Genomic DNA, 10,528 nt, shown 5'->3' on the forward strand with positions numbered 1-10,528 from the left:
ATATTCGTCCTAATCATTTTCCTAAAAAGACCTGAAATCATTTTTGGGGTTGCTGAGTACCAGAGAAGGGAGAATGCTCAGAATTTCCGAGGACTTGGGGCCAGCAGGTGGTGTGGTGGATAAGGGCGCTGGATTCCCACATGGCCAACCATGGTTCAAGTCCTGGACCTGGTGTCTTGCTTTCTCACTTTCCCTTTCTCTCTCTCTCTGTCTCTCTCTCATCAAATAAAGAAAAAAAATAACAATAACAAATGGAAATAAATAAATAATTCTAAAAAAAAAAAGAATTTCTGAGGACTGTGTGATATGGGCTCAAGACACCTTGTGCGTTTTGCTTAAAGGGAGGGCTCGTGGGGTCCCGACTCCAGTCCAGCAGGCTGTGGGCCCAGTGGGTCTTCAGGTCCACTCTGTGGTTATTTTTTTCAGCCCCAGAGTAAGAACTGGATGCTGTAGCAGACACTGAAATCCCTAAGAAAATATTAGCATGGCATTTTATATATATTTTTATCCCAACTCTTGAAATCTGACCTGTGGTTGTTAACTCTCTGGCCTGCTCTGTGTGCCGGCCAGGTACACACCGACTGCTGACCAAAGACCACAGAGCCAGCTGAGTAAGGGCACGCATGCATGTATGCCAGAGGGAGCCTGATCCCACGGGCTGGCCAAGGTTCAAGTCCTGGTCCACTGGCTTCAAAAACATACCAGGTGTATTGCATGTGACCAAGTGCCTAAGAGGATGGAGAACTAGAAAAATGATTGTGGCATGACCACAGGCTCTGTTGCAGGTTCTCTCTCCCCCATGCGCCCTTTGGCATTCAACATAATAAGACTTAACAGAGCCACAGTCAGGCCTAGTGGAAAGCTGTCAGGGTCTAGTGCACAGAAATAGACGGTGAATATTTAGGGGCTGGCAGGTGGCATGGTGGAGAAAGTGCTGGACTCCCACATGGCTGACCGCAGTTTGAGTCCTGGGCCTGGCAGCTTGCTTTCTCACTTTCCCTTTCTCTCTCTCTGATCAAATTAAAAAACTAATAATAAATAAAATGAAATAAATCGTTTAAAAAACTTTAAAAAAAAAAAAAAAAGAAAGAAATAGAAGGTGAATATTTCACGGCACGCCTTCAGTTAGCCACGTGTCAGGGGCCGACCAGCTCCATCAGTCAGCATCTTACTGCGCCAGATCGTGCAGGCCTGAAGAACCCTCAATTGTCTGGACATTCTGCAGAGCGTCATGTGGGGCACTGCAGTGATGACATCACACCAATTGGACCCAGTAAAGAAGAAATGGCAAGTGTTCTGGGTGTGCTGGCAAGACATGCACATACCAGAAGGTGGGATTTCAGCCCTCCAAAGATTCAGGGGCTTCCCCCTAGGAACATTCGTAGACTGTTAGATGTCTGTGTCGGCAAGGACTTAACTTCGCCTTGAGAGGCATGGCCTCTGTGCTCGACTACTGGGAGGCCATCTCTAGACCCTTCCAATGTCATTCCTGATAGGACTGTTTTTGTTTGGACCGAGGGCCTCAGGCCAGCCAGCCAGGAACAATGTGACTTGGGTCGAGAGCTTTGGCTCATGCAGCACCAGTGTGACCTCTGTGGGGCTGGAGACTGGACTCCGCCCCCTGGGGGGTCATCATGAGTCGTGGTGGAACCCCAGTAAAGACTTTGCCAACTAAAGGCTTGGGTAAGTTTCCCTGGTTGGCAATAATGCACGCTGGGAAACTGGCCGTGCCCTGACGCCGTGAAGAGAGGACAACTCCGTGCTTGGCATTTGGCACTTCCCTGGCTCTGCCCTAGGAAAGAACGGGGAGAGGAGAATGGGGGAGAAGGGATTATAGTATGGTCATCCCCTGGGTGGCGGGTGCTGGCTCACTTTGTCTGCCTGTCTGTCTGTCTGTCTTCCTGTAGCTGATCCTCGTCTGCATGCTTTAGCAGTGAGAACTCATAACCAGGAATCTAACAGCGTTCAGGGTATTTTCTGAACTCTTCTAACAAGTTCTAGGGCCAAACTGTAGTCTTGGGGACCCGTGACCTTGCTGTTGGTGTCAGAAGTGATGGTGCTCTTGTGTGGACTGGCCCTGTCTTCGTAGCTGGCTAAGCATTTGCACTTTATGGTCACATCATGCTGTTCCACTCCATGCTCACTCACGTGCAATCACGCACGCACTGCGTTCTTTGTTCTCTGCAATGCCTCTCCTCTCAGACTTTCCACCTCATCTTACTTTACTCTTGCCTGCAGTAAATCCCTCAGGATATTCCTTAGTGGGGTCTGCTAGTGATACATTTTCTTGGTTTTTGTCTGAGAATGTCTTATTTTCTATCATTCTTGAGATACACACACACACACACACACACACGTGCTTACCAGAGAGACACAGAGACAGAGAGGGAGAAAGCACCCCCCAGTGGGGCATGGTCATGCTGAAATCCTTTCTCCTCCATTTCTCTATCCTGTTGGTATTTGGGGCACGCACACACACATGCCCAGTGTGATTTTCTTTGAGGTTTTTGCCATAGGGTGTATGTGTTCACCAGAGAGGGACAGAGAGAGAAAGTGAGAAATCACCCCTGGGGTGGGGGATGGCGTGCCACAATCCCCTCTCCTCTGTTCTCCTCTCAGGATTCTGGGCACAAATGTACACGTGCCCTGTGTGAATTTCAAGCTGCCGGGTCAGGGACTGGAGTTGCAGTCAGCCATGTGGGAGTCCAACACTTTACCTACCACGCCCATGTGTTTTTCTAGCCAGTGGAGCTGGGATTCAAAGCACACAGTCAGCTATGTGGGACTAAGCTCCCTTAACCACTAGGCCATGGAGCAGCCCTCTTGAAATATATTTTTGATAAGTATGGGACCACAGGTTGTTGCTGCTTTTTACAGCACATTAAAGATTTGATTTCCATCTTCCATTGTAGCTACTGAAAAAAAATTAACTGCCTGCCAAAATGCCATTCCTTTGAAGGTAATCTTTCTCCCTTACCTCCCAGCAACTTTTCCTATGTTTTTCTTTCCTGATGTTTTGCTATTAATAATTTATATGTGGGTTTCTTTTGATTTATTTTGTTTGTGGTTCACAGCAATATTTATTTATTTATTTATTTTGCTAGAGAGTATACATGCTCACCAGAGAGAGATGGAAAAACAGAGAGGGGGAAAAGAGAAAGCACACCCATGAGGCATGGTCATACTGCAATCCCGTCTCCTCCATCTCTCCCTTCTTTTGGGATTTTGGGCATGTATGCACACACACCCTGTGTGTTTCTTGAGGCTGCTGGGTTCAGGTCCTGAATTGTGCAGTTAGGCAATATGGAATCTAGCTGCCTTACCCAGTTATGGATCTGGCCCTTAAATTGATTTTTTTTGAATTATTTTATTTAATTTTATTTATTATTACTAATTTTTAACTCAACCAGAGAGAGAGAGAGAAAGTGTGAAAGCAAGCTGCCAGGTCTGGGACTCAAACCACAGTTGGCCATGTGGGAGTCCAGTGCCTTAAACACTATACAAAATGCCAGCCTAATTTGATTTTTTGGGGGTGAGGGGGACAAGCAGTTTGATTTAAGCAATGTGTGGCAGGGACCTAGTGAGCCTAAATCGATTTTTTTTTTTTTTGAGAGGTTTTTGCTATAGGGCGCGTGCACTTGCCAGACAGACAGAGAGAGACATAGAGACAGAAAGCAAGAAATCACCCCCCAGGGGGGATGGTCATGCCGCAATCCCTTCTCCTCCATTCTCCTCTCGGGATCTTGGGCATGCACGCACATGTGCCCAGCGTGAGTTTTAAGCCACCAGGTCCGGGACGCGAATCGTGGTCGACTACATGGGAGTCCAGCGACATAGCCATTACGCTAACTGCTGGTTCCCTCTAAATTGATTTTTTAACAGGGTTTCTGTTATGCCTTAGGAAAATTGTCAGACATTAGTTTTGCAGATATTCCTTTCTTCTTCCTCCCTGCTACTATAATCAAACACATAGTCTTAGTTTTTGTGTTTCTCACAGAGATATCTGAGACTGGGTGGTTTGTAAAGAAATAGGAACTTTTTTTTTTTAAAAGGGGGTTTTGCCTTAGGGCACATGCACTTGACAGAAGAGCAATAGACAGTGAGAGGGAAAGTGAGAACTCACCTTCTAGGGTAGATGGCCACACTGCAATTCTTTCTCTTCCATTCTCTTCCTGGGGTCTTGGGTACACACGTACCATGCCTGGTGTGAGTTTCAAGCTACCAGGTCTGGGATACAAACTGTGGTTGGTCATGTGGGAGTCCAGCGATATACTTGCTGCGTCATTATAATAGGGGCTTATTAACTCGGAATCCTGGTGACTAGAAAGTCTGTAACTATAGACCTAGCAGTAGGCTGGCCTACGACATGACCAACAGACGCATAGAAATTGGCAGGCATATGCAGAGAGACAGCACATGCTACGAGCAGCTCTCTTTTATAGCAACCAGCTCTTTGCAGAACTAACCCTTTCTCACAAGAACTAGAAATCACAGGGTATCCCAAGGCAGCGTTCATCTGTTCATGAGAGTGGTGCCTCCATGACACAATCACCATGATCCAACCACTCCTAACTAGGCTTCACCATCTCTCAGCACCAAATTCCAAACCATGAAACTTTGGGGGATAAACCATGATTCAAAACTTAACATATGGTAAATCTTCTGATTGTATTTTCTTGTGTCTTTTACCCTCATGGTATGCTTCATTCTGAATATTTTCTGTCTTCCATTTCACAGATTCTCTCTTTAGCTATAACTTTTTGTCCATATCCACTAGTTCTCAGTTTCAGTTATTTGGGTTTTTAGTTATAGAATTTTTTTTCTTTTTCATAGCTACTCGGTTATGTTTCCAGTTCTCTGCCCACACTTTCAGTCTTATCTTTTATCTCCTTGAACTAGTAACAATAATTGTGTTACAGTTTCCATTCTCTGCCCAGTTTTGAACCTTGTCTTTTATCTCCTTCAACATCTAAATCTGATCATTCTACTGTCTAGAAGTTCCATGTGACTGTTTCTATTGCTCATCCTTTACCCTGGCCTTTGTTCCTAATGTCTTATCTCATGTGTATCTATGACTGTGTGCCAGATACAATATTATACTTGCAAAACTGTGTATGGAAATAATGAGATCATTGGTGATGTTATCTCATTCCAAGAGGATTTTCATTTGCTTCCATCAGCCTCCTAGAGGCACCAACAGACAGAATTTTCTTTATTTGTGATTAGGGATGAAGGTTTCCTGAACCAAGGCCAGCAGATGGCATAGTAGTTACATTACTGGACTCTCCCATGGTCAGCCATGGTTTGAGTCCCAGACCCAGTGACTTGAAAACCACACAGGACAAGTGTGCATGCGTGCTCAAGATCTCGGGAGGAGAGTGAAGGAGAAGAGACTGCAATTGGCCATCTCCCCTGCGGGGTGATTTCTTACTTTCCCTCTCACTGTCTCTGTCTCTCCCTCTGGTGAATGTATGCTCCCTAAGGCAAAAACTTTCTTACAAAATTATTTTTTGCCCCTGGGCCAACTAGATGACTTTAAACTAGCTTGCAACTTTTTCAAGGGCTCATTTACTTCTGGTGTGACTTTTTCAGGATCCCAATCCAAAGTAGGTCCAGGTTCTATCTTTTATCCTCTAGTCTGTGACAGTATAAATAGCATCACTCAACATAAAAACTACTTTTTCATGAACAGTAAATGTCCCCCGAGTAAGAGGTACCAACCATATGACTTAACTCTATGGATTTTGTTTTCCTTCTCTACCTTCACCATGTAAGTCTTTTTTAAGAAAGATTTTTTGGTACAGGGCATATGCACTCACTAGAGAGACGGGAAACAAAAAATCATCTCCCAGGGGACGGTCATGCCGCAATGCCTTCTCCTCCATTCTCCTCTCAGGTTCTTGGGCACACACTCACATATGGCTGGCGTGAGTTTTAAGCCACTGGGTCTGGGACTTGAACTGTAGTTGACTACGTGGAAGTCTAGTGATGTAACCATTATGCCATCTGCTGGTCCCCATGTAATTCATTTTTTTTGTTTGTTTTTTGTTTTTATAAAATCTATTTATTTCTCTATCTATTCATTTGTTGTGATTTTTCAAGCTGCTGGGTTCAGGACTCAAACCACAGTTGGCCATGTGGGAATCCAGCACCTTAACCACCATACCATCTGCTGGCCCCCACCATGTAATTCTTAATTATCTTCTTTCCATTTTAAAAAGTTTTTCCCTGTTTGTGGCTACTCCAAATTACCCACTTTTACTAGAAGTGGAAGTCTGTTACATAAATTGATGAGATTATTATTGTTATAATCTCCTGTCTGCTTGTTTTGAGTTCCTTTGATGAGGAAAAAAGATATGTAATAAACTCCTATTTATCCAGCAAGATTAAGAGACTATAGAAGCAATTGATTTGACTAAAACTAAACTTGGAGGTCACAAGTTTTTCAGAGAGAAATTTCACAAAGTTATTGATACAAATGTTTTTGAAAATGTAAAAGACTATATATTTAGTTTTGGCGTATGTGGTTGATGAGAATTTTATGTCAATATGCATTTCTCTGTCTTGACATCATAAATCTGAGTTTGTTTATATCTGCTTACTAAAAACGAAAATAGGAGCTTTCTTTTCCTGTAATATCAAAAAAAATGTCTGAGTAGTTTTCTTGAGGTCGTAACTGTTTGATATAGAAAACTACATTTGTTAGACTGTTTACTGTAGAACACTTATTAATTTGTAAACAGTGCTTGCCATGGAGATTCATTTCATTCACTGGCTTCCTTCGTGATAATTAACTTACTAATTTTACCTCACCGATTTACTGTAATTAATACAACCGGTATGAAAAGGCTGTGAGGATTCCCTTAAAATTAGGAACATAATTAGAGGAGTTCCTTCTGGTGAAATTTTATTTTACTTTACATGTAAATTAAGTGGACTCTAGCAGATTAATTTAGAAATGCAAGGCAGAGTATCGCTTTGCCACCACCAGGTATTCTGGCTAATGGTATATTTTATTTATTTTTACATGCTTGTTTTTTTTTTTGTTTTGTTTTGTTCTGTTTTTAGAGGTTTTTGATGTAGGGCATGTGCGCTTGCCAGAAAGACAGAGAGACAGAAAGGGAGAAATCACCCCCGGGGGGGATGGCCACGCCCGCAATCCCTTCTTCTCCATTCTCCTCTCGGGATCTTGGGCACGCACGCACACGCGCCTGGCGTGAATTCAAGCCAGGGACTTGAACTGCGGTCGACTGCATGGAGTCTAGCAACATTGCCATTACACCAACTGCTGGTTTCCGTGATTGCTTTATTGTAACTTTATTCATTTGTGGATCATCAGATTTGGAAAGATTATGAGACAGGGCCAGCAGATGGTATGGTGATTAAGGTGCTGGATTCCCTCATGCACGACTGCAGTTCGAGTCCCAGACCTGGCGACTTGAAACATATTAGCTGTGTGTGCATGTGTTTCTAAGATCCCAGGAGGAGAATGGAGGAGAAAAGATTGCGGCATGGCCATCCCCACTAGGGGTGATTTCCCTCTCACTGTCTCTCTCTCTCTCTCTCTCTGGTGAATGCACTCACCCTATGGTGTGTGTATATACATATATATATATATATGTATGTATGTATATGTATATATGTATATACATATATATGCCAATATTCCTAATATGTAGCTTCCCTAAGTGTATAAACACGCTGCTGGGTGATGATTCAGAAGGCACCTGACTAGCTCGGGAGACTTCACATTCTGGCCCGCTGGGTAAATGCGTATTAGCTGGAGGTGGAGGGAAAGGAAGGATGAGTTATGAGCAAATGGCTTTGGAGCCAGACTGACAGTGATTGCAGGCACGTTTCTGCCTCTCACTGTGATTCTGGGTAGGTCCCTCTGAGCTCCAGGACCGCATCTGTGAATTGGGGGTGACGACTGGCAGCTGTCTCACAGGGTGATAACTGTAAAGCACCGAGTGTGGCCGGCACATAGTGAGTACTTAAGTAATGGCAGCTATCATCAGCTGACTGGGATACACTAGGCTGTCTGGGGGAATAAAGGCTTGCAGGAGGGGCTCAAGGGCAACAATTGCTCTGGAAGTTGGGGTACGCAGTGCTTCTACACTGATTCTGTGCTCATTTGCAGAGGGTTTGAGGAAAGTGGGATGAGAGACCTCTCCTCACTTTGGCACTGCTCCCATCTGGAAATACTTGAGGGATTTCTCCAACTCCCCTCTCCCCTGAGTCCCTCACCCCAACCAGGTAACTAACCAGTTAACAGATACAAAGTAGCCCCGGCAAGGAAATGGACTCTGGACAGGAATGAGAAAGGTGCTCAGTTTTTCCTGTACTTGAAGCCCTCCTCGATTAAGTACCCCCTTAAGCTCCAGAAGAGAAATTTTATATAGACTGCACCCCAGGCCTGCTGCCCCTTGACTTCAGTCCATCTCCCTTCGGGAGCGTAAGGGGCATGATCCCGGGTGTTTTGGCCATATTGGGGGATGTGGTTCCCCAGGCACACAGATTCCTTTCTGAGGGCACCTGCCCACCTCCTGCCCGGAGGAAGTAGCCTGGCAAACGCGCCTGCGGCTCAACATCAGCTCATTCAGAGCTCCTGCCCGGTTCCGAGTGTACACACTCTCTTTGCCCGGGGAGACACTTGCCCTTGGACTCCAAGCTTCACCTCAGGTTAGCAGCGACTTTGGGCAGGTGACTTAGTTCTCTGTGCCTAGTTTTCCCCCCATCAAGACCAATTCCTAGGACTAATACTAATCTAATCTCGAAGGCTTAGCTCAGTACCTACAACCCACACATAGTTTTCAATAAACGTCAGCTTTGATAACCTATCGTGCACCTGCAGAGATGCCTCGAAACTAAATAACAAGTCAACCTGGTCTCACATGGTGACAAGACCCTAGGTTCTAGTTCCAGTTCTAGCACTGATGAACTGAACCATCTCCGACCCGTTCAACCCTCTGACACATCGTAAGACTTCATTGATTAACTTATAGGGCGCGTGCGCTCGCCAGAGAGACAGAAAGCGAGAAATCACCCCCCAGGGGGGATGGTCACGCTGCAATCCCTTCTCCTCCATTTTCCTCTCGGGATCTTGGGCACACACACGCGCCCGGCGTGAGTTTTAAGCCACCGGGTCCGGGACGCGAACCGCGGTCGACATAGCCTGGCAAACGCGCCTGCGGCTCAACATCAGCTCATTCAGAGCTCCTGCCCGGTTCCGAGTGTACACACTCTCTTTGCCCGGGGAGACACTTGCCCTTGGACTCCAAGCTTCACCTCAGGTTAGCAGCGACTTTGGGCAGGTGACTTAGTTCTCTGTGCCTAGTTTTCCCCCCATCAAGACCAATTCCTAGGACTAATACTAATCTAATCTCGAAGGCTTAGCTCAGTACCTACAACCCACACATAGTTTTCAATAAACGTCAGCTTTGATAACCTATCGTGCACCTGCAGAGATGCCTCGAAACTAAATAACAAGTCAACCTGGTCTCACATGGTGACAAGACCCTAGGTTCTAGTTCCAGTTCTAGCACTGATGAACTGAACCATCTCCGACCCGTTCAACCCTCTGACACATCGTAAGACTTCATTGATTAACTTATAGGGCGCGTGCGCTCGCCAGAGAGACAGAAAGCGAGAAATCACCCCCCAGGGGGGATGGTCACGCTGCAATCCCTTCTCCTCCATTTTCCTCTCGGGATCTTGGGCACACACACGCGCCCGGCGTGAGTTTTAAGCCACCGGGTCCGGGACGCGAACCGCGGTCGACATAGCCATTACGCTAACTGCTGGTCTCAAGACTTCATTGATTTTTAAAAACTCAGCCGACATTTAATGAATTGCTACTACCTTCTGGGCGCCGTTTCCAGCTGGAGCTGCTTCTCGTTATCAGTCAGAGGCTGAGGGCACCCAAAAGGATGAGTCTACGCAAGGTGGGGCGGCCTGATCCGCTCGGTTTTAGGATTTGGGGGAGTGTCGGTAGACCTACCGGAAAAGGGCGTCTGAACAAGATTTTAAAGTGCAATTGACTGGAGATGGCCTGGTACCTCCTGGCAAGGCTTTAATGGCGCGGTCCCTTTCAAATCTGAGCATCCTGGGCATCCGCAGGGATCCCGTTCTAAAAATAGACCCATTCTCCCTTTCCATTCCCGAGGTCACTGCGACCAAGGGAGGCACCATCCGCCTGAAGCAGGCGCAGGGTCTGCGGGCCTTCTGCTCCCGGGGAGAGCAGGGCCCGGGCGCAGGCTGAATCGGCGCACAACCTGCCAGCAGAGCCCGGACGCAGACACCCGAAGGCGACGCGGACGTGCCAGCTTCCAAAAGGGTACTGCTCGGCCAGGTGCCGGCCGCCAGGTGCCCTGGCCGTCGGGGCCGCCCCTTCCCAGCTCCCGGGGGACTCCGCTCCAGCCTGGGGCTGGCAGACCGGGCTCCCCGGGGACCGGCCCCGGGGGCCGCGAAGCCGCGGCGGGGACCCGGGGGAGGCGCAGGCCGCGCAGGTCACGTGGGCGGCGCGGGC

General features: G+C 46.8%; 1 protein-coding gene across 2 annotated transcripts in view; it reads left to right on the top strand.

Annotated features, from left to right (window-relative positions):
* Positions 1 to 1,294: 1,294 nt before the first annotated feature.
* The window catches only part of AKAP10 (A-kinase anchoring protein 10), a 96,058-nt gene continuing 86,824 nt past the window's right edge, over positions 1,295 to 10,528 (top strand). The window contains exon 1 of one of the 2 annotated variants that reach the window (XM_006153186.3): positions 1,295 to 1,331. In XM_006153186.3, coding sequence (XP_006153248.1) covers positions 1,316 to 1,331 — 16 coding nt within the window. In that variant the 5' untranslated portion in view covers positions 1,295 to 1,315. Of the gene's footprint in view, positions 1,332 to 1,388; positions 1,684 to 10,528 lie in introns of those variants that run through there. The other variant, XM_006153185.3, reaches the window with a different exon arrangement.

The sequence above is a fragment of the Tupaia chinensis genome, unplaced genomic scaffold (genome assembly GCF_000334495.1).
Source record: "Tupaia chinensis unplaced genomic scaffold, TupChi_1.0 Scaffold000365_1, whole genome shotgun sequence".
Lineage (NCBI taxonomy): Eukaryota > Metazoa > Chordata > Mammalia > Scandentia > Tupaiidae > Tupaia > Tupaia belangeri.